The sequence below is a fragment of the Eurosta solidaginis genome, chromosome 3 (assembly GCF_040869045.1).
Source record: "Eurosta solidaginis isolate ZX-2024a chromosome 3, ASM4086904v1, whole genome shotgun sequence".
Taxonomy (NCBI): domain Eukaryota; kingdom Metazoa; phylum Arthropoda; class Insecta; order Diptera; family Tephritidae; genus Eurosta; species Eurosta solidaginis.
Window position 1 is genome coordinate 248,911,723 of NC_090321.1, and position 25,166 is coordinate 248,936,888.

General features: G+C 37.4%; 1 protein-coding gene across 1 annotated transcript; it reads right to left on the bottom strand.

Annotated features, from left to right (window-relative positions):
- Positions 1 to 20,854: 20,854 nt before the first annotated feature.
- On the bottom strand, positions 20,855 to 21,502 carry LOC137247070 (uncharacterized). The gene is made up of 3 exons (XM_067778137.1): positions 21,399 to 21,502; positions 21,228 to 21,324; positions 20,855 to 21,146 (listed from the first exon to the last, which is right to left on the bottom strand). Exons 1-3 carry the CDS (start codon positions 21,444 to 21,446, stop codon positions 20,962 to 20,964), a joined length of 330 nt encoding a protein of 109 aa, XP_067634238.1. The 5' UTR covers positions 21,447 to 21,502; the 3' UTR covers positions 20,855 to 20,961.
- Positions 21,503 to 25,166: the final 3,664 nt, after the last annotated feature.

Consider the following 25,166-nt stretch of genomic DNA (forward strand, 5'->3'; position numbering starts at 1 on the left):
GAACCTTAGAATTCACACGACACCAAAAGCAAAGATTTGGATACCATGTATGGTGAAGCCAGAGGACATTACAGACATGGTCCAATGTGAAACCTCAAATATACCAACAGAGGATAGGGAGATACTTAGTGTATCTCAACTCGCGATGCGGGACAGCACTATATCTTCCAAATTAATAAGGAATCGTAGGATGTGCTGCAATCACAGCTTGGTTAAATGTACTGGGGCGCATGTGGCTTTCATATGCGCCCAAAAAAGAGGAGCCCTCAGGACAATAACCCCAAAACACCTAAAGTAGAGGAGACGGAAAATGACCTTCAGAACTTGAAAGTAGCGGCAAATAACGGGGGCATAAGCGCAGTGGCAGAGGTGTACTAACAGGTCAGCTAAGCAGAGCTCACGGATTATATTAACTTTGTTCGCATAACGGTAATCCGTAGCGGCATAAACTAATCGAGATAGATATTGACTTTTATATATCAAAATGATCAGGGCGATTAAGAAATTCATTTAGCCATGTCCGTCCGTCCTTCCGTAAACACGATAACTTGAGTAAGTTTTGAGGTATCTTGATGAAATTTGGTACGTAGGTTCCTGGGCGCTCATCTCAGATCGCTATTTAAAATGAACGAAATCGGACTATAACCACGCCCACTTTTTCGATATCGAAAATTTCGTAAAACCGAAAAAGTGCGATAATTCATTACAAAAAACGGATATAGCGATGAAGCTTGGTAGGTGCGTTGACCTTATGACGAAAAACTGAAAATTAGTAAAATTTTGGACAGTAGGCGTGGCACCGCCCACTTTTAAAAGAAGGTAGCTTAAAAGTTTTGCAAGCTGTAATTTGGCAGTCGTTGAAGATATCCTGATGAAATTTGTTAGGCACGTTCCTCCTATTATTATATGTGTGCTATATAAAAATTAGCAAAATCGGATGACGAACACGCCCACTTGAAAAAAAATTTTTTTTAAAGTCAAATTTTAACAAAAAATTTAATATCTTTACAGTATATAAGTAAATTTGTCAACATTCAACTTAAGTAATGATATGGTGCAACAAAATACAAAAATAAAAGAAAATTTCAAAATGGGCGTGGCTCCGCCCTTTTTATTTTAATTCGTCTAGAATACTTTTAAGGCCATAAGTCCAACAAAAATTTACCAATCCTTGTGAAATTTGGTAGGTGCATAGATTCTATGACGATAACTGTTTTCTGTGAAAATGTGCAAAATCGGTTGAAGCCACGCCCAGTTTTTATACACAGTCGACCGTCTGTCCTTGCGCTCGGCCGTTAATACGATAACTTGAGCAAAAATCGATATATCTTTACTAAACTTAGTTCACGTACTTATCTGAACTCACTTGGTATAAAAAATGGCCGAAATCCGACTATGACCACGCCCAGTTTTCGATATGGAAAGTTACGAAAAATGAAAAAAATGCCATAATTCTGTACCAAATATAAAACAGAGATGAAACATGGTAATTGGATTGGTTTATTGACCCAAAATATAACTTTAGAAAAAACTTTGTAAAATGTGTGTGACACCTACCATATTAAGTAGAATAAATAGAAAAAGTTCTGCAGGGCGAAAACAAAAGCCCTTGGAATCTTGGCAGGAATACTGTTCGTGGTATGACATATATAAATAAATTAGTCGTATCCGACAGATGATGTTCTGAGTCACCCTGGTCCATATTTTGGTCAATATCTCGAAAACGCCTTCAAATATACAACTAAGGGGCACTCTCTTTTAAATACCCTCATTAATACTTTTAATTTGATACCCACATCGTAAAAACACATTCTAGAGTCAGCTCTGGTCCACCCTTATTGCGATATCCCGAAAAGGCGTCCACCTATAGAACTAAGGCCCACTACGTTTTAAATAGTCATTAGCACCTTTCATTTGAAACCCATATCGTGCACGCGCATTGTAGAGTCACCCCTGGTCCACCTTTATGGCGATATCTCGAAAAGGCGTCCACCTATAGAACTAAGGCCCACTCCCTTTTAAAATACTCATTTGATACCCATATCGTACAAACACATTCTAGAGTCACCCCTGATCCACCTTTATGGCGATATCTCGAAAAGGCGTCCACCTATAGAACTAAGGCCCACTCCCTTTTAAAATACACATTTGATACCCATATCGAACAAACACATTCTGGAGTCACCCCTGGTCCACTTTTATGGCGGTATCTCGAAAAGGCGTCCACCTATACATCTAAGGGCCACTCCCTTTGAAACTACTCATAAACACGTTTCATTTGATACCCATATCGTACAAACACATTCTACAGTCACCCCTGGTCAACCTTTATGGCGATATCTCGCAAAGGCATATAGATATCACCTATAGAACTAAGGCCCAATTCCTTTTAAATAATCATTAACACCTTTCATTTGATACCCATATCATACAAGCGCATTCTAGAGTCACCCCTGGTCCACCTTTATGGCGATATTCCGAAATGGCGTCCACCTATAGAACTATGGCTCACTCCCTTTTAGAATATTCTTTAATACCTTCCATTTGTTACCCATGTCACACAAACACATTCCAGGTTTACCCTAGGTTCATTTTCCTACATTGTGTTTTTCCCTTATTTTGTCTCCAAAGCTCTCAGCTGAGTATGTAATGTTCGGTTACACCCGAACTTAGCCTTCCTTACTTGTTTTTTTGTGCCTTTATTTACTGTCTACAACCTGGCGATGTCAACATTTGCCACAATATGTATATTCCAGCGAAATAAAATTAATAATTATTGTTCTAACCATTTAAACAGTTATATACCAATTATGTAAGTAAATTTGAACAGTTGGAACATAATTGAATACCGCGATCGTATTTTTAATGTTTAATACAAAAAAGTACAAAAACTCCACTTATAAAACTTTATCTGTTTCCAACTGTGTATTAAATTTTGAGCAACAACACAACTCGAAATAAGGTGGGCTGACATAATCAATATCTTGTGTTAATTAAAATTGAGATGTTAATTTGTTATGAGTTGTTTCATATTCGTGACCCTCCTTCGTCCAGATATACGTTAGAAGATAGTAAAGACAGACAAAGACTAAATTTCGCTCAAGAATGGGGTGGGGTTATTTTGAACGGAGGGATGGTTGAGGATTTCAGTCGTGAACTTACTTTTTGCGGTGGAGTTGGTGATTGATTATGCTAATTGCTTTTTTGGCATACCGGGTATGATTTATGGGATTAACGTAGGATCTAAATACATACTTCTCGAATCAACTGTCAATTGCTATTATACTCAACGGTCGTACGTGTAATATCGACGCCGTCGTACTTATGTTCTCTTCCACACTTTCATCGTAACAGCAAATCGCGAGTAAGTAAAAGAAGGCTATTTCTAAGTACCTAAAAAATTAGAGCGACAAGACAAACCAATAAAGGCATTTGTCGTTTTATGTCGAAATTTTCTTGGTTTGATCGTCAGTGCGCAGGCCTTCGTAACAAAACAATTTTACCTAAGATTTTAAATTTGCCTGACGATGATGACGTTGCGGTTTTCGAAATGGTATCATCGCAATATGCCAGTAAATGTTTCCTTCTTTTCACTTTTTCCCAATAAAACAAAAATAATAATTGAATAACAATAATGATTTACCGGTGCTAAGCTAATTCATTCTTAAAAATCTTATATAAATATTAGAGCTTGAGGAAATTTTATTACTGAAAGTACAGGCTAAAATTTCCAATTCAAGGTTCGATTCGAGCTCAAGGTCAGAACAATAATTTTCTACTTACTATTCCAAAAACAAAATACAATTTTTCAAATTTCGAAAAATTAAAAAATAATAATTATCATTAGAAAACAATTATTGTTCTAGCCTTGAGCTCGAATCGAACCTTGAATCATTTATCAATAGGCCGATAAAAACAAAGACAATTTCCAATTCAAGTAAACAAACAGCTTTTGTTCTACCAAATTAACAAATCCAATATATATATATATGTATATTCAAGCGAAGTAAAATAATTAATAATTTATTTAAACGGCAACTCACCAAATTAAGTAAGTAAATTTTAATAGTTGGAACATGGTTCAATACCGTGATCGTATTTCTAATGACTAGATACAGAAAAGTCAAAGACTCCATTTTTTAAGTTCTATTTGTTTCGAAACTGTTAATATCTCACCCTAAGAGAACAGCGAGCAACTCAAAAAATCGCAATCTTCGGAAAACGAGAAATACTGACTAACTCTCCCATATGCATCAATGGAATTTCTACCCTTTACAAAGCCATTTCCCGCCGGTTAGTAGAGGTATTAGTAAATCGAATTCAGTTCGATAGGTATTAAATTGGGGAGCTCGGAGGTACCCATTACCTCTAAATTTTGGATTGTTGGGTTAGCTTCCTATTGATCTAGGTGTGCGATATGATCTATAGTATACTGCATAAAATAAGGGGCCGTAAGGTGTTTTACGATTCGTCATCGAAATCCCAATAGCCCTAGAATGGTGATCCGGATTAGTGAGATATTTGCCATAGGTGAAATGCGTACACATCAGATCCATAATTTATAATAATTTTTATAAATAATTTCACAGATTTATCTATATCGTTTGAGTGAAAAAGGTTTTTCATTCGTGATTGTACAACACAATTTGTGCCTAGGATTGGAAGCAGTGAACTAAAATTTGAGCAACAATACTGCTCGAAATTATGTGGGCTAACATAATAAATGTCTTGTGAGACGGTAATTTGTTATGATTTGTTTCATATTCGTGACTCTCATCCTTCCAAAGTTACGGTAGTAGATAGTAATGGCAGACAAAGACTAAGTTTTTATTTTTTTATATCTTATTACGATTCTAAGAGACTAGCTTATACTCTTTTGAATTTAGAGCATACTCAGGTCCCATTGTGCCGGTCTTCCAATCGAGGGTGATATGCTGACCTTGTCTATTGGATGAATTGCAGCCAGGGGGTATTTTTGGCCGGACCGCCTCGCTAAATAATGATGGCCTTACGACAGCAAGGGGCACTTATTTAATTTTTTACAGTGAACGAATGTCGAAGACAGGGGCAAGTGCTCCCGTTCCAGAACCAGGAGACGGAATAGCCGGAATGAGAAGAATTAGACCAAAAAATCTCTAAAGCGGATAGAAGAGGAAGGTACTTGAAAACCGTGTACTTCAAAAGCTATAACACAGAAAGAGGAAATAAGAAATAAAGAGGTAAATGCTAATAAGCTAAAAGGAGGTAACTATCACACTTCAGCTTAATCGGGAGCTAACGCTGAGACTCTGGCTTTCACCGGAAAGAAGATGATCGAAGCTTTGAAGCAGCCCCTGACTGTGGCACTACTAGATTGCAGCAGTCTCTTTGGCCAGATGTCTACCGAAAGCTGGAGCCTTTTAAAGGCAAGAAGCACCATTAGAATCCCCACGACACCAAAAGCAAAGTTTGGATACCATGTATGGTGAAGCCAGAGGACATGGCAAACATGTTCCACTGTGAAACAGACAGCTAAATGGCACTGGGAGTCTTACAGGTATATATCCAACACTGTAGAGTGGCATCTAATGAGCTCCACCTGACTCATAAGGAGGGTTCGTTTGATGTGGGGCTGACACAGGAGATATGGCTCTCATCTCAAGGAATGATTTTGGAACTCAGTGTTGACGGATTCAGTATTTATTCCGTTAAGGCGGAAAGCAGGGTTAGAGCTGCAATTATTGTTAGAACACACCTATGCTCATGTATACTATCTTACCTCGGCACTGCAGACATTGCGGTGGGCGCAATAGAGGGGAAAAAAGAACCGTGGCTTATCCTGGCATCCTTCTACATAGCCCATAACGTGGAAGCCCCACCAGAAGAGTTCAAAAGGTTGGTGCAGAAGGGTGAAGAAAACGGCTTATTAAAGGCGCGCATGCGAGGACGATATCAACGATAGAGGTGAGTCTTTTTGTTCTATACTACATAGTATTCTACAGGTGGCTAACAGGGGCAGCGTTCCTACATATCAAGCAAATTGCTGGATATCACATTCAGCTCTGAGCATGACATATCGGGCTATGAATGGACAGTCCATCCTTCTCAGACCATGTATGTATGAGCTTCTGTATCCACCTAAAGTGGGTAGAGAAGTGGAAAACTTTTAGAAACTCTTGGGCAACGCACTGGTACAAATTTTTGGAATCTGTCAGGAAAACACGAGCAGCCTGAAAAAATTACCACGTAAAGGAGTTGGAGGAATGCAACGAATTCTTATCAAAAGCGCTGAAAACTGCTACAACAGAGCTTATCCTCTGAGAAGATCCGAGCAGAAGCAAAGCCACCATGGTGGAGTAAGTAGCTGAGTATTTTTAGAGGGCAGATAAAAGAGATTTTTAAGTTGGCAAAAGTTGAGGAAAGCGAGGAGTACTTCACCGACTATCTTAAATCCACAGGTCCAAAAAGGTTTCTGTGCGAATATATATAGCTTAAAAAATGGCCGAGGCTGAGGAAAGTCCTATTTGAGGGAGATGCAGTCCAGGGATTGATAAAAACCGACGACAGGGAATGGTTACACAGTAGTAAGGAGTCCCTTGAGGCACTACTTAACACACACTTCCCATTAGGAGATGATGCGGAACCACGTCTAAAGTCCTAACACAGAGCGAGAGGTTCCAGGATTGGTGATAAATACCAAATTTGATTGGGCAATAGAAACTTTAAGCAAGTTCAAGTTGCCGGTTGCTGATGGGATATCCCCTGCTATGCTGAATATGACCGGTGGAACGATTATAGAATGGCTAAGAATAATCTTTGTTTTGCATATAAAATCAAAACTGAAAGAGGAATTATTTTCTTCAGCACGACATGCTCACACCAAAGGCAAGTCAGTCGATATTGAATTGCATAGGTTGATAATGAATAAAGACATAACCCTAGAAAACCAAGAAAATGCCCTAGGTGTTTTTCGGAACATAGCCGGAGCCTTCAACAATGCCTAGAAAAAAGTAATCTGGATCGGTTGCTTGTTGAGCTGCAGAATGATCACATCGGAATGGGGTTTATGCTAAGCAAAGAACTCTGTAAACATATGAACGCTGGTTATCAACCAATTTCTAAGGCGGTTCGACGGAGGACCAGTCAAACTTACGGCAAAAGACGTTGACGTCTCAGTCATCATAAGGGGCAGATGCCAAACTACAATCAGATCTCTGATGGAGCAGGCACTTCGGGATGTATATGCCTATGCATCTGGAATCGGGTTAGCTGCCACCGCGGAAAAAGACGGTCTAGTATTATTTACTAAGAAATATAAGTCCCTACTAAGAAATTTCAAAATCAGGTGAACAAATAGCTTTTAAATAAATAATACATAAATACTTCCGAAAAGATATTAGGCCCAGCTTCTCTTTCAATTTGTGTCGCGCTCCTTTTAATTTTCCCTACCAGTGTGGCAGGACGGGAACTAAATATTCCATGGCGCCTTCAAACGACATCTGCGTGGCAGATAAGTTTTCGCTGAGAAATTTTTCATGGCAGAAATACACTTGGAGTGTTTGCCAAATAACTTGCAAGGAGCGAAACCGATTATAAATTTTTTCCTTTTTCTAAGCTTTAAAAACTTTTTTACTTTGCCCGAACCAAGGACCCACCGTGTGGTAGGCGGCGAGAGAGAGCTACCACCACAGCAGCAGTTTTTGCTCTACCAAAATAACAAATTAAAGATAACTATGTATATTCCAGCGAAATAAAATTAATAATAATTGTTTTAACTATTTAAGCAGTTATATACCAATCACAAAGAGGGTTAATGAAATAATTAGCCAAGTTTTCTTCATTAAAGCCCTTATTAAGCTCGATTTTTCATACAAAATGCAAATTCCTAATTATCTCACTATTGATTTATTGAATCTAGTACGTTTTGCTTGATGGGTCGGATTTAAATGTTAATGTAACAAATTACAATCAAGTACTGACAGTCAATCGAAATCGAATAACAAGTGGCCGATTTTCAATCAATTTAAAAGTTGCTACTCGACTAGTCGACTAGTCGGTTAGCTGGATATTCGATTGTAACCAAGAGCCCTACTGTCTATACATAATCTATATATATAACAATTAAGGAAGGCTAAGTTCGGGTGCAACCGAACATTACATACTCAGTTGAGAGCTATGGAGACAAAATAAGGGAAATCACCATGTAGGAAAATGGACCTAGGGTAACCCTGGAATGTGGTTGTATGACATGTGTATCAAATGGAAGGTATTAAAGAGTATTTTAAGAGAGAGTAGGCCATAGTTCTATTGATGGACGCCATTTAGGGATATCGCCATAAAGGTGGACCAGGGCTGACTCTAGAATTTGTTTGTACGATATGGGTATCAAATGAAAGGTGTTACTGAGCATTTTAAGAGGGAGTGGGCCTTAGGTCTATCGGTGGACGCCTTTTCGAGATATTGCCATTAAGGTGGACTAGGGCTGACTCTAGAATGTGTTTGTACGATATGGGTATCAAATGAAAGGTGGTAATGAGTATTTTAAAAGGGAATGGGCTTTAGGTATATAGGTGAACGCCTTTTCGAGAAATCGCCATAAAGGTGGACCAGGAGTGACTCTAGAATATGTTTGTACGATATGGGTATCGAATGAAAGCTGTTAATGAGTATTTTGAAAAGGAGTGATCCTTAGTTCCATAGGTCGACGCCGTTTCGAGATATCGCCATATCAAACGAAAGGTGTTACTGAGCATTTTAAGAGGGAGTGGGCATGAGGACTATAGGTGGACGCCTTTTCGAGATATCGTCATTAGGGTGGGCAGGGGTGACTCTAGAATGTGTTTGTACGATATGGGTATCAAACGAAAGGTGTTACTGAGCATTTTAAGAGGGAGTGGGCATTAGGTCTATAGGTGGACGCCTTTTCGAGAAATCGCCATTAGGGTGGGCCAGGGGTGACTCTAGAATGTTTGTACGATATGGGTATCAAACGAAAGGTGTTATTAAGCATTTTAAGAGGGAGTGGGCATTAGGTCTATAGGTGGACGCCTTTTCGAGATATCGCCATTAGGGTGGGCCAGAGGTGACTCTAGAATGTGTTTGTACGATATGGGTATCAAATGAAAGGTGGTAATGAGTATTTTAAAAGGGAGTAATCCTTAGTTCAATAGGTGGTCGCCTTTTCGAGATATCGCCATAAAGGTGGACCAAGGGTGACTCTAGAATGTTTGTACGATATGGGTATCAAACGAAAGGTGTTACTGAGCATTTCAAGAGAGAGTGGGCATTAGGTCTATAGGTGGACGCCTTTTCGAGATATCGCCATTAAGGTGGGCCAGGGGTGACTCTAGAATGTTTGTACGATATGGGTATGAAACGAAAGGTGTTACTGAGCATTTTAAGAGGGAGTGGACATTAGGTCTATAGGTGGACGCCTTTTCGAGATACCGCCATTAGGGTGGGCCAGGGGTGACTCTAGAATGTTTGTACGATATGGGTATCAAACGAAAGGTGTTACTGAGCATTTTAATAGGGAGTGGGCATTACGTCTATAGGTGGACGCCTTTTCGAGATACCGCCATTAGGGTGGGCCAGGGGTGACTCTAGAATGTTTGTACGATATGGGTATCAAACGAAAGGTGTTACTGAGCATTTTAATAGGGAGTGGGCATTACGTCTATAGGTGGACGCCTTTTCGAGATATCGCTATTAGGGTGGGCCAGGGGTGACTCTAGAATGTTTGTACGATATGGGTATCAAACGAAAGGTGTTACTGAGCATTTTAATAGGGAGTGGGCATTAGGTCTATAGGTGGACGCCTTTTCGAGATACCGCCATTAGGGTGGGCCAGGGGTGACTCTAGAATGTTTGTACGATATGGGTATCAAACGAAAGGTGTTACTGAGCATTTTAATAGGGAGTGGGCATTACGTCTATAGGTGGACGCCTTTTCGAGATATCGCTATTAGGGTGGGCCAGGGGTGACTCTAGAATGTTTGTACGATATGGGTATCAAACGAAAGGTGTTACTGAGCATTTTAATAGGGAGTGGGCATTAGGTCTATAGGTGGACGCCTTTTCGAGATATCGCCATTAGGGTGGGCCAGGGGTGACTCCAGAATGTGTTTGTACGATATGGATATCAAATTAAAGGTATTAATGAGGGTTTTAAAAGCGAGTGGCCCTTAGATGTATATGTGAAGGCGTTCTCGGGATATCGACCAAAATGTGGACCAGGTGATCCAGAAAATCATCTGTCGGGTACTGCTAATTTATTTATATATGGAATACCACTAACAGTATTCCTGCCAAGATTCCAAGGGCTGTTGATTTCGCCTTGTAGAACTTTTTCATTTTCTTCTACTTAATATGGTAGGTGTCACACCCATTTTACAAAGTTTTTTCCAAAGTTATATTTTGCGTCAATAAACCAATCCAGTTACAATGTTTCATCCCTTTTTTCGTATTTGGTATAGAATTATGGCATTTTTTTATTTTTCGTAATTTTCGATATCGATAAAGTGGGCGTGGTTATGGTCGGATTTCGGCCATTTTTTATATCGAGATAAAGTGAGTTCAGATAAGTACGTGTGCTAAGTTTAGTAAAGATATATCGATTTTTGCTCAAGTTATTGTGTTAACGGCCGAGCGGAAGGACAGACGGTGGACTGTGTATAAAAACTGGGCGTGGCTTCAACCGATTTCGCCCTTTTTCACAGAAAACAGTTATCGTCCTAGGAGCCAAGCCTATACCAAATTTCACAAGGATTGGTTAATTTTTGTTCGACTTATGGCATTAAAAGCATCCTAGACAAATTAAATGAAAAAGGGCGGAGCCACGCCCATTTTGAAATTTTCTTTTATTTTTGTTATTTGTTGCACCACATCATTACTGGAGTTGAATGTTGGCATAATTTACTTATATGCTGTAAAGATATTAACTCTTCTTTTAAAATTTGAATTTAAAAAATTTTTTTTTTAAAAAGTGGGCGTGGTCGTTCTCCGATTTTGCTAATTTTTATTAAGCAGACATAAAGTAATAAGGGTAATGTTCCTGCCAAATTTCATTATGATATCTTTAACGACTGCCAAATTACAGCTTGCAAAACTTCTAAATTACCTTCATTTAAAAGTGGGCGGTGCCACGCCCAATGGCCAAAATTTTACTAGTTTTCTATTTTGCGTCATAAGCTCAACTCATCTACCAAGTTTCATCGCTTAATGCGTATTTGGTAATGAATTATCGCACTTTTTTAATTTTTCGAAATTTTCGATATCGAAAAATTGGGCGTGGTTATTGTCCGATATCGTTCATTTTAAATAGCGGTCTGAGATGAGTGCCCAGGAACATATATACCAAATTTCATGAAGATACCTCAAAATTTACTCAAGTTATCGTGTTAACGGACAGACGGACGGACGGACGGACGACTGTGTATAAAAACTGGGCGTGGCATTAACCGATTTCGCCCATTTTCACAGAAAACAGTTAACGTCGTAAAGTCTACTCCCCTACCAAATTTCAAAAGGATTGGTTAATTTTTGTTCGACTTATGGCGTTAAAAGTATCCTAGACAAATTAAATGAAAAAGGGCGGAGCCACGCCCATTTTGAAATTTTCTTTTATTTTTGTATTTTGTTGCACCATATCATTACTGGAGTTGAATGTTGATAGAATTTACTTATATACTTTAAAGATATTAAATTTTTTGTAAAAATTTTACTTTAAAAAAAAATTTTTTTTAAAAGTGGGCGTGGTCCTTCCCCGATTTTGCTAATTTTTATTAAGCGTACATATAGTAATAGTAGTAACGTTCCTGAAAAATTTCATCATGATATCTTCAACGACTGCCAAATTACACCTTGCAAAATTTTAAATTACCTTCTTTTAAAAGTGGGCGGTGCCACGCCCATTGTCCAAAATTTTACTAATTTTCTATTCTGCGCCATAAGTTCAACTCATCTACCAAGTTTCGTCGCTTTATCGGTCTTTTGTAATGAATTATCGCACTTTTTCGGTTTTTCGAAATTTTCGATATCGAAAAAGTGGGCGTGGTTATAGTCCGATATCGTTCATTTTAAATAGCGATCTGAGATGAGTGCTCAGGAACCTACATACCAAATTTCATCAAGATACCTCAAAATTTACTCAAGTTATCGTGTTAACGGACGGACGGACGGACGGACGGACATGGCTCAATCAAATTTTTTTTCGATCCTGATTATTTTGATATATGGAAGTCTATATCTATCTCGATTCCTTTATATATGTACAACCAACCGTTATCCAATCAAACTTAATATACTCTGTGAGCTCTGCTCAACTGAGTATAAAAATAAAAATGTACACTTCCATTTTGATTGTCACTCCATAACTCGAGAACGGCTCTACAGATTGCCATGAAATTTTTAGGAAAGATACAGGAAGGGGAGATGATGGTTAGTTGATTTTGAAATCCCTATTCGGTTTAGCCATATATATATAAAAATCACCCTGTGGGTGTGTGTGTATGTTCGCTATGGAAACGTATTTCCCACACATCAATCATCACCAAATTTTGGTTATGGGTTCCTTCGATCAACGGGAAGGTTTTAAGCTAAAAATAATTTCGATATATAAAAGGGGCATGGCACCTCCCATACAAATGGAATCTTTGGTACTGCATACCTTTGAAGGTATACATGCCAGAACATTGAAATTCAATGAGGAGTTATATGAGGTCAATCCCTAACACCACCAAGAAAAGGCGGAATTGGGAAAAAGGGGGCGTAGAACCTCCCATTCAAATGGAATCTTTGATACTGCATAACTTTGAAGGTATACATGCCAGAACATTGAAATTTAGTAAGGAGTTATTTGAGGCCAATCCTTAACACCACCAAGAAAATATGGAATTGGGAAAAAGGGGGCGTGGCCTCACCCATACAAATGGAATATATTATAATGCATATATCTGGATGTCGTAATGGTAGGATAATTAAAATTGGTAAGGAGTTATGTGACGTTAAGTCCCAAAACCTCCAGTAAAATGTGGAATGGGGAAAAACTATGGCTGGCGTACAAGCTTAAGTTAATTTAACACCTAAAGTTTGACTGCATTGTTGAGTTTAGCTGTTATGCCTTTTGGACGTTTAGTAATCTGCCGCTGTTAAAAATATTGTTTAGTTTCAGTCTATCTAGATCTTCTATAAAAATCAAATTCTGTGTGTGTGTTCCCTATGAAAACATGTTTGCTATACTTCGATCATCACCAAATTTTGGCTCGAGGTTCCTTCGATCAGGACGAAAGTTTTTCATATTTCAGAATTAAGAATTTTAAATTTAAAAGTTTTTGTTTTTTTGCTATGCGAAAAAACTATCTTCGCTCCCAAAAATGATCATGTTAACAAAATCAATGATCGCTTTCAAAAACAATTTCCTGGTGAAGTGACGAAATATAAATCGATCGACACAGTTACAGATGAAGATAAAATTGTGAATTATCCAAATGAATTTCTATACTCTTTAGAACCAAAAGGAATGCCTGCGCATATATCAACTTTGAAAATTGGCTCACCAGTCATGCTTCTTCGGAATGTAGTCAAAGCAACAATCATCAGCGGTAAAAGCAATACAATAATAAAAAAATAAGATACAATAAGATACAAGAATAAAATGTTTTAACAGAAAACTTCACAAAATATGCGTACAAAATTCAATTAAATTTACACAACAATAAATTAAATTATCAACAAACAAAGCAGAAAAAATAACGCGACATCCATTCGATCTCGGGCGTTATAACGTGCGCTTGGTAAAGCTAGTATATTATATTATGTTGTTCGAGTTTGTCGATCGGACTTTTTTTTGAAAAGAGATATTTTCTTTTGAGAAGAGATAAGTAAATATTTTTCCCAAAACGCACTAATTTCTTTTCGTTGAAATGTGCTTAATTATATTGTTATTTTTTAGAACAAAAATAGTTTGTCAACCTGTTTTGAAAGTTTAGCCTATTCTTTAAACCATTTTCTCATGCTATATTTGTTTAAATAAAGCCAACAAGAGTTTTCTTCCTTATGTTCTTACTTAAAAAAGCTTGATTTGTCTATTTAAAAAAATATTTAGAAAAGGTTTTGTTTGTATGTATTTAAAGAATTCAGCGTTTTGGCCATTTCGGAAAGATCCGGGGTTTTTGCCTCAAAGTCTCGCAGATCATTCAACTCCTTGCGGAGGGATTTTCCTTCGTTCATTTACTCCAGGGAGGCTTCGAAACAAACCTCGGTTCAAGCAACTGGTACTGCTGCGTTTGCGAAAAAAGTTTTCATATTTACAATGGTCACACTTTTGTCTGGTACAAAGCGTAGTTTCACCGAAGGAGATGTTCTGGGCTAAATCCTAATACTCGTTGTCGACACGGTTTCTTTAAATCATATGTGGCTTCTTGCTGGCCATGCACAAAAACGATTTATGGTTGCTATTAATGGTCTTCTAATATTCCCGACTATCGTCGCACTGTTTTAACGATTAGCACCAACGCTGGCCTAGTGTTGATCGCTTCAAAGAGAGTCTCTAGTTTTTTCGGCTGTTTTAAGAACTATTATTCTCAGCACAGAAGCTATAGGACTGCGACTTCGAGCTCATACCTTCGTCGACGTTACTTTCCTAGAAGCTCTAGGTGTAGCTCCTTTATAACGGATTTGTTTTTGCTCTATGCTGCCGAGAACTACCAGAGAAACACCTTGAAACGTTAGGGAGTAATTATTCGGCCAAGGATGCCGCCCTCGAAATTATAAGCAACCCAAGTGGATATTATTGCGCAACTCATGGGTGAAAATGGTATAATCCTACATAATTTAAATTTTACAAGGACCCAGGATATTTTTTTTTTTTAATGTACACCAAAATTTACATTTGGCTTCGTTAAACTAAAACGATATTTTAGAATCAAAGTCGACCGGCTTTAAGTTGAAAGATGCTAGGGTTATATGCTCAGTCCAAACTGTTTTTTTTTTGCGACCTTTTCCTGCAAGAGTTCAATATGAATATGAATTATGAATTACGATGCTCCAGTTTTCAGACTAGTTCGACTGTCCTGTACGTTAGAATAGTAGAACAGCCGGTCATTTGTTCAACTGTATTGGGAAAGCTTTTGCTTGACCAATTTTAGTGTTCTTGCGAAGGACAAAGTCTCACCTGATAAATATATGTGCCTACGTATTCACATTTGTAAAAGGAGCCGTAACGTATAGGTGATATGTAAACCTTGTTGATAAGCTAGAATCAATGTGCTTCACTTCAAGGAACTAGTTGGGATAGGACCGCAAACTGTAGAAATGTCAAACCCGGAGACTTGGGTGTTGAAACATGAAGTGTAAAAATCAAAATTAACATTTCAGACGCTAAAAGTTTAAAGTTTCTCAAATAAACAGTAGATGGTTGAATATAAGGACAGGTGAATTTTCAAACCCTTTTCATACGTACATATATCTTCAACTTAAGTATGAGGTGCGAATCATTTCAAATGGATGTTTAAACCTCTACAACCTTCTAAGGGATTTTGCATCACTGATTTCGCTTATTCTTTTAGCCAATCGGGATATAGAAGCTTTGAAAAAAATTGGCACCTTTTTCGGGTAACTTGCTTTTTTAAAAACTTGAGGATAATTTGAAAGCATGTTCGACATGGGTAATTTTATTTGAATTCATTTTTCCTTATTCATTTTTTGAAAAATTATGCAAAGTTAAATTCTTTATATAACTTTTTTTTTATTGTTTTGTTTTAATAACTTGTTGAATTGGGTGAATCAAACTCCGTGTTAAGCTGGCACTGAAAGCTCCATTTTTTTTTTAACTTTTGAACGGTTAGAAAGAATTAAATTTCGCAATTGGATTCTTAATCACTGCCAGTTATGCGCATCCGTTGATACCTTTTTCGACAATATCGGTCCAATTTTCGATATAAACAATAAATGGTCTAGACAGTCGTAAACGAGCAGAAAATATAACTCCCAGAGGGTTAGGGGGCTTAGAATATACTCGCGGTAGGTATGCCAAATTGATTCGAGGGGTTGTGTAGCAACCCTCTCAAGGGGTTGCCAGCGTAATATATAGCTTCTCCAACCCAATTATCAACCTCTCCTACCGGTTGCGAGTCTCTGGAGACCCTAAGCTCCTCACGGATCTGTTTGGCCTAGAAGTTTTAATGTGGTTCAAGTAGTTCCCGAGATTTTCAGGCTAGTACCTTAAAGGTGCTTGTTAGAGGAACGGCGAAAGACCATCAACATCGATTACACTCCGCAGGGTCGTCGGGGAGTGACCTTATCGCTACAACAACAACAACAACAGTAGAAAATATAATAAAACGCCGCCGCGCCGATATTTTTGCATTCGGTGGCGGCGTGCGAAAAACGATGAAAATCGGCTGCGTTCGCATAACTGGCGATTTCGCATTGTTAACAGCGAATTAAAAAAAAAATATTTTGCAGAAGCTTTAATATGACAAATTCGTCTATTTACTGGGAGGTTAGTAAGGAGGAAAATTATTGGGCATTAGAACATCTACATACAAATTAATGTGATTTAAAAATTGCGTTATTTTCACAACGAAGTTTATACAAACAAAAATATTGAAATTGGTCGGTCAGATGATGCAGACATTCTATATTTTGTATAGAGATTCCATATATAAGAAAAGTGAGGTGAGAGAGAATGTAGGAACTTTGTCGTTCATTCGCTATTACAAGTACTTGGGGTAAGTAATCTATTTATTTCCTCTATAGCATTCTTTCGCGTTCATTTCATCACTAAACCACTTACTGTCTCTTGATAATATATCAGCAAGTTTTGGATGTGCTACTTCAAGTATTTTTTCCAGAAACAGGTAAATAAAATCGCACTAGAAGTCATCTCATCCAAAACTTAGCTTGAATTCGAATGGGTCGGAAAAATGACTTTCAAGTTAAGTTCTTAGACGGTGACCGAAATAAAAAAATTCAATTAGTACCCCCATTTTGGATCCCTCGAACAATTACTTTTTAATAATTTTTACAAATTATAACTTTAAGTCTGACCTGTACCAATATTACAAACTCAATGAGTCAAAAAAGTCGAGGGCTTACAAAGTGAGCAGTCCACCCTCCGTTCCCCACCCACCTTCTCTGCAAAATCGATATATAATCTGTTATAGCTCGAAATAAGTTTTCCCTTAAATAAATAATTTTTGGTATCTGGCTCATACAAATCGAGATCTAGACAATTTTGGAAAAACGATCAGTGGTGCTCTCCTTATCCTCGCTCCTTCAATTATATTTATTAACACGTTTCTATTAGCTTGACCTGTATGGTTGCTTGTTTGTAACTCTTCATTCGCTTCAACGCGCTTGCTGCCTTATTAACGTGCTTTTATAAATAGCTTAACCTTATTTGTAATCCCGTTGGGGTCATTTCACGTTCCTTCCGCGATCATGTCTTGACGGTTTTCGTGATCCGTCCGGGATCCTGTCGGGGTCATTTCGGGACTCTTTCTAGATTATTGCCTTAATTGCTGCTTGGCTGTCAACATAAAAGTTAACACGGCTGCAGTTTAAGCTATTCTCTTCCAGTGTCTCTACTGCTTTGTTTACGGCCAATACTTCCGCTCGGAAAACGCTACAGTGATCTGGCAGCTTGAAGGATGTGTTTTTTTCCGGATCAGCACAGTATACCGCAGACCCTACTATTTCTACTACTTTGGAACCATCTGTGTACACATGTATCGCCCGTCCACCATTTGAGCACCCTTGCGCGAACCATCCACCTCTATTGCGGCTTTAAGATCTCCCTCGAAGCGCAAATAGGGAATAAGGTAGTTTGTTCGTCCTGTTACTGATGACGCTGTACTACTATGGCCGTATGGACGGCGCTGAAGCTGCTAACGCTATGTTATTTGCTACCTGGTATACAGGTTTACAAAGTTAGTAGCAAAAATTTAACACCTTTGCGGAATATAACTAAATTAAGCTGACATTTTCTCACGTCACTATAAAATAATTTTGTTAAATTTTGGTACACGAACAAATTCAACAAATAAAATATAAATTAGGTTAGGTTGAACTGGCCGGTCCGTGAGAAACTCACATAGACTGAAGACCAAACTGAAAAACTCTATCATATAAATTAATATAGCAATTTTGCCGTTTTTATTAATTTTAACTTTCATCATGAAAAATACTATACTTATGGATTAAAGATTAAAGCAAGTCTTAAAGGGAAATAAAAAAAAAAAAACAAGTAAAGGTGTCTAAGTTCGGGTGTAACCGAACATTATGCACTCAGCGTGAGCTTCAATTGCACATTTCATTTCAGATAAATTACTTTTCTACATAACACGTGGCACCGCCCGTTTAAAAGAAAAATGTATCCCCATTTTCTGATACAATAAAACTTGATAAGTGAAATATCATTGATTCAAAATTATTTTTTGCTAAGTTGCAGCTTATTATTCTAGTCTACGACCCTTTTAAAAATCTTTTATATAAAAGTGGGCGTGGCCTTTAATCGATCCCGTCCATTTTTACTAGAAATATTTTGTACTATAGGGAAAATTTGTGTACCCAATTTTATTACGATCCGTTAATTTTTCTTCAAGTTATGGTTCCTGAAACATAGAAAATTTCGTAGTCATAAAAGGGGCGGTGCCACATCCTTTTTCAAAAATTTTAGTGTTTTCCAATTTAATGTTATAATGCAATTTAAAAGGTAAAATTCTATTGATACAAAGCTCTCTTTCGCTAAGATATAGCTTATTATTTTCGCCTACGACCCTTTTAAAAATCTTTTATATAAAAGTGGGCGTGGTCTTTAACCGATCTCGTCCATTTTTTCTAGAAATATTTCTCTCTATAGGGAATGTCTGTGTACCCAATTTTATTACGATCCGTTAATTTTTCTTCGAGTTATGGCTCCCGAAACATAGAAAATTGCTTAGTAATAAAAGGGGCGGTACCACACCCATTTCTTAAAATTTGAAGTTTTTCCTATTTATTGTTATAAATCAACTTGGGAAATGAAATACTATTGATATAAAGCTCTGCTTTTGAAAAGATATAGCTTATTTTATTCGTCCACGACCCTTTTAAAAATCTTTTATATAAAAGTGGGCGTGATCCTTAACCGATTTCGTAAATTTTTCTTCAAAGCATTCCTTATAGTAAAGGCAACCTCTCTGCAGAATTTTGTTACGATAGGTTTAAAGATTTTTGATTTATGATTAATAATATTTGTAAAATTGATTTTATCACAAGTGGGCGGTGCCACGCCCTTTTAAAATTTTTTTTTCGAATTTGTATCAAGATTCCACGTGTCAAATTTAAACATTCTAGGTGTATTATTTACTAAATAATCATGTTTTTCGTGTTTTACAAAATGTTATATATATAAAAAGTGGGCGTGGTTATCATGCGATTTCTTCATTTTCAATATCAACCTATTCTGGGTCCAGATAAGCTCGTGTACCAAATTTGGTGAAGATCTCTCAATATTTACTGAAGTTATTGTGTTAACGGACAGACGGACGGACGGACATGGCTCAATCAAAGTTAATATACTCTGTGTGCAAAGCACGCTGAGAAAAAAAAGTTGTTCATTATCCGTAGCTTTCATTTACTGTAGCAACGTTTCAATATCAAATACACAAAATTCTGAACTCCCTAAATAATTTTAAATTTTTCTTTGCATATTTTGTTTTGTTTTGACGGTAATTGATTTGCTATTAAAAAATTAAAATAATTTACTACGGTAGCAAAGGCATAGCTATTTTTTTGCTAGTGTATTGTAAAAAACATGCTATATAAGTTTGCAATGCAATGATGCTAGACCATTTGCTTAAAATCCTGAAGTCCCTTTATAGAGTTATACTCAGCTGAGCAGAGCTCACAGAGTATATTATATTTTTGTTCGCATAACGGTACCCCGTAACGGCATAAACTAATCGAGATAGATATAGACTTCTATAGATCAAAGTTATATGGGCAAAAAAAGAAATTCATTTAGCCATATCCGTACGTCTGTCTGTCCGTAAACACGATAATTTGAGTAAATTTTGAAGCATCTTAATGAAATTTGGTATGTAAGTTCCTAGGCACTCATCTCAGAGCGCTATTTGAAATCGGCCTATAACCACGCCCACTTTTTCGATATCGAAAATTTCGAAAAACCGAAATTGCGATAATTTATTACCAAAGACAGATATAGCGTCGAAACTTGGCAGCTGGGTTAACCTTATGACGCAGAATAGAAAATTAGTAAAATTTTGGACAATGGGTGTGGCACCTCCCACTTTTAAAAGAAGATAATTTAAAAGTTTTGCAAGCTGTAATTTGGCAGCTGATAATGTAATGTTCGGTTACACCCGAAGTTAGCCTTCCTTACTTGTTGTATATAGAAAATATATCGCATTTGTGGCACGGTTTAAAGAACTAGTAATACTAGTTATTAGTTTAATAATTTATTTTAAATTTTAAATTAAAATTTTAGGGGGATGATTCAGGAAAACAATAGATATGTAAACAAAATGTACCCTATTATGTATACACATGCATTGAGTGACGCCAATAGAACTGACCCGTATCATTTCAGCTCATTAGAACTCAAATAATGTGTTCGAGCTAAATTGTCCATTAGAGTCTGGCTTTATTTTGTGTTATAGCGTAATATTGTGTTATGTGATAAATATAGCCACTTTACATATAAAGTTTAATACTTACTAGCCATGTGACCAAAATATTTCAGCACAAGCTTGTCTATTTTTGGAAAAACTCTCAATTCTCTACTCATAACTCAAATGAAAGTAATGTATGTGTGACATGTTCCCAATAATTCATACGTTCGGTTAATGGCATTGTGCCTATTGGTACGTGAGACCATGGTGATATAATACCAAACATTTGACTCATAAAATTTTGTTGCGCAAATGCTGCTGTACTTATACCGGTACATTATAAACATGAGCTAATGCCAAGAATGCATTATTGTTCTACCAATAAAAAATCGTAGACACCTTTGGTTTGTTTTGCATTGATGATTGCTTGTACTTTAGGTTGTTTCAGCGCATATTCCGTTGTACCCAGACCCACCAATTCCAGTACTTTTGCTAACGTGACAAAATCATTTGACATATCATAGATCGACGTTTTACCAGTCACATTTCTTACTAAAAGGCGTAAATAAGAATAAAATTATTACTATTAGTAACATATTTTTATTTTATTAGAACTTCTTTGCAATTGTTTACCAATCTGCCAAGAATCGAATTCTGGTTCAATCAATATTTCTGTATAATTTTGGTCCAATTTTTGGGGTTCTAATGTTAGAGCTGTTATCATAGTGATCTGCGTGCAAAAATGGTTTCAGGAGACACAATTCTTTTTAGGTATTTGTGGTTGTAACACACATACATACATACCTCATGTCCACGCTTAAGCAATTCGCTTATTAGGACGCGATGCATCATGTAGTGACTTCTCGCTGGAATTACATAAGCTGCCAGTAGTTTAGCGCCATCTGTTGAAGATGTTTGAGTCAGTAGAGCAGTCAGAGTTAATATTGCGGTAGTAAATTTGTAATACTAGATTGAAATATATTAAATTTTATTCAGGTTATCAGATCTAGATTTGATGTTAAATTTCTCAGGTGTATCATAATTGCGATGCTTGCGTTCCATATATCATTCGAAAGGTAAAAGAACAAGCTTATTTTCAGTTTATAAAAGAAATACCTATTCAAATTACGTTTTAGGAGGAAAAAAATAATGATACAAATATTCTATGATATAAATTTTTTCTGACCATCATTAATGTTCATTGACAAAAATATAGAAAAAAATGCTACAGAAAGCGCTTCGTAGGTATATTTATGAAAAGGTGCAATAAAATAAAAAATTTTATTAAAAAATATAAAAATATATCAAATTTTCCTATTAAAAAAAATTGTTTTCTAATATCACTAATGTTCATTGAAAACTACGGAAAAATTCTGCGGTAAGCACTTAATAAGTAGCTATATTTATAAATACGTTTTAATATAATAAAAAAATCGATCAATAATTAGGGCCACAGGAAGCGCCTAGGGTGGACGCAATTAGAAGCAGCTGCAGATGGAACGTGGCAAAACTAAACACTGAAGCCCAAATATCTGCCATTGACACATACCCGCTTAAAAATCTCGTCGCAACAAGTACTGAAGAGCGTGTTAAAGCTACTATGCTTGGCGTCACACAGACATGCAACAAATCTATGCCAATGCTACCAAATAAACAACGGATAAAGTCCATTTACTGGTGGAAAGAAGAAACAGCAGATAAAAGACGAAACTGCTTACGCTTAAACCGACTACATGTAAGGGTCACACGCTTGGTATAAGCTACTGTCGAAGTAGAATCATACAAGTACGCCGCTCTTACGAACAGCAAAAAATGAAAATGTTGGGATCTTCGAGAGGATGTCGAACGTTATGTATGCTAGGCACAACCGGAAAACTTTTTGAAATGCTACAAAAACCAAGCTTCGCAGATATAGTACAACAAGCAGGAGGACTATCATCCAGGCCGCAAAGCTCGGAAGCGTATAAATAGCGCAACGAAATAGTGCTTAATCCAAGTGAGTTGCCAGAGAAACGCTTTCAATAGCGCGAGAAGGGAAGATATGCTGGCGGCCTTGGAGCAGATATTTTAAATCCCATGCAATATACAACGCTTCATCAAAAGCTATCTCACTGATCGCACCCTTCTATACCCAACTTTACGATGTCCGAAGGCCTTGAAAACTAAATACGAAGCAGCAAAGCGATCAGTTTTTGGTCCTGACTTGTGGAATGCCAGTTACGATGAAATTTTCGATCTTGAAATGCCGATTGACATTACTGAAGGCATAACAACCCGAAATACAGAAAAAATACGCATGGAGCTCAATCTAGTCATGCAAAAAAAAAAACAGAGTTGATACTCCTAACAAAAAAGCATACACCGTTAGAAGTTAGCAATGACACCTACCCTGGAAATATAACATCAAAGAATTTAGTCAACATGTGACTCTGAAGGCATCTAAACATGTATTGTTGCCAACGAAGCTGATGGTAAACATCGGAGGAAAAAAAGCAAGCAAGAGAAACCTGCTGTGGACATAACCCCATCCACCTTTCTACACGGCTCCAAACTGTGGGCGAATATAATTCGTAAGATAAATCGTTGTACGCTTCTAACAGCTGTACAACGAACGGCAGCTCTGAGAGTGGCTTTCGCTTATCGCACTGTGTCAGGACCAGCCATACAAGTGATAAGCGGAACAATCTCCACCGATCTATCTAAAATGTTGAGCGGGCCAGAAGATTGGCAACAAATCTATACCTTAGCTCAGAGCAAAAAAGCGGGACATGGACGCAGGAACAATAGGAGTCGCTTAAAATACAATAAATACGACACGCCCCCATGAACTTATGGCAAATAGCATGGTTTTTAGTGCGTGGTCCGCTTCAATTTTATTGCATTGAGCTTTTTCAATAGCAATCCGCAAACAAGAAATCAATATATATGTATGAGAGAAATATTAAACTTAAAGCCCCCGTAGTTATTAGTTCTTGTGTACTGAGGCCCAAAAGTACACAAATTTAACAAAGTATACACCATTTATTAAAAAAGATTTCTAAACCTATCCTAATTTGATTTCACAGCGCAATAGTAATTATCCCCGCAGAGAATTGCATTAGCGCCTAACTGGGTCAGAACTTTTGCATTAAGAGATAGTACTTGTTCTAATTCTGTCCCCTCGCACTCTTTTCAACGAAATGGCAATTAGAAACTTTTTCGGGCCTTTGGAATGCATTTTCAGCTGGTTCCGTTATGGGACGGTCGCTGCCTTAGATTGAAAAGTCCGCTGTCGGTAAGACCGACACCCTCTGTTGCTGCCGTGAGGCGTTACAGACTATCTCGTTTTTCTTGCAAAGTGCAGCATAGCACAGTAGGTGCAAAGGTGACATAATTACGATATCGTTTGTCCTTCGGAAGAAGAATAAGAAACTATGGCTTTCCGCCTACTATCTGTTTGCAAATAGTCATGTTTCGAAGCATTTTTTCTATGAGAGTAGCAAAAGTTTTGGGAATTTATTTCAAGCTAACCTAATTGTTTTGTAAGTATTCCGTTGGCCCCTATTGATTTCGAAGGGCTGTTGAAAGGTCTTATATATTTTTCTCGTTGTGATCTTGGTAGCATGCTCATGCCATGCGTGTGGTCCAGTGGAAAGCAGTACACGAACAAAGCTACCTTTATTGAGCACGTCCATCCAAAGAGCATAAATATAATAAGAGCCACCAGTCTGCTACGAGTGGCGAGTAACTCGCTGGAAATTAAAAAGAATGATGTCTAATGTTTTCTATGAGGGACATTTTTAATTGTCACGCATTAATCCATGTCGTGTTGGCATCTTATGCAAGTGTGATTTTTGTAAAGAGAATTAATTAGTTAATTATATGCAGTCGGAAAAATAAACACAAATACCCCACGTAAATGTATAAAGACATTTATGCACATCTCGCCCAAAAAAACCTGCTATTACCTTAAGCAAAAACATTATGCAAAGTAACGAATAACGTCTCCTATTATATTTATCTTCTTTGCTCCATCAACTAGTTTGCTGTACGAAATTTCCCCACTATAATTATGTGTGCTTGTGGCCCAGGGTCGCGATCAACTTTAGCGCAAAGTACTTTCAACCCTTCAAGAAGAACCAAGAATTTTGCCACGGAAATATCCAAAATCGGACCGTTGATAAGTTTGGGTTGTTTCAGCGTCGTTTGCCCATAGAAACATTCAGAGATATGACGAAGCAGACGAACTCGCAAAGGCAGGGTCATTCCTGGATACTACGAGGGCGGTCGAGATGCATCATCCATTAATCGAAACAAACAAGCAACGGAATAAATTGGTGAAAGAAATACATTTTCAGTATCGCTACCACAATCACGGGACACTTGTTGTTTGAACTGCATGCTGATATAATGGGAATCCTTTTTGACAGAATTTGAAGGAGCTGCAGTGAGTGCGAGATTTCTAACTATGGGCAGCTATGCACTATCGGAACAGTGCATTGTCTGTAAAAGGTAAAAATAGATTCACCGACCGAGCCGAAAGGTGTAAAGGAAGCACTGATCATTCCTACTACAACAGCAGCAATTGGTTCT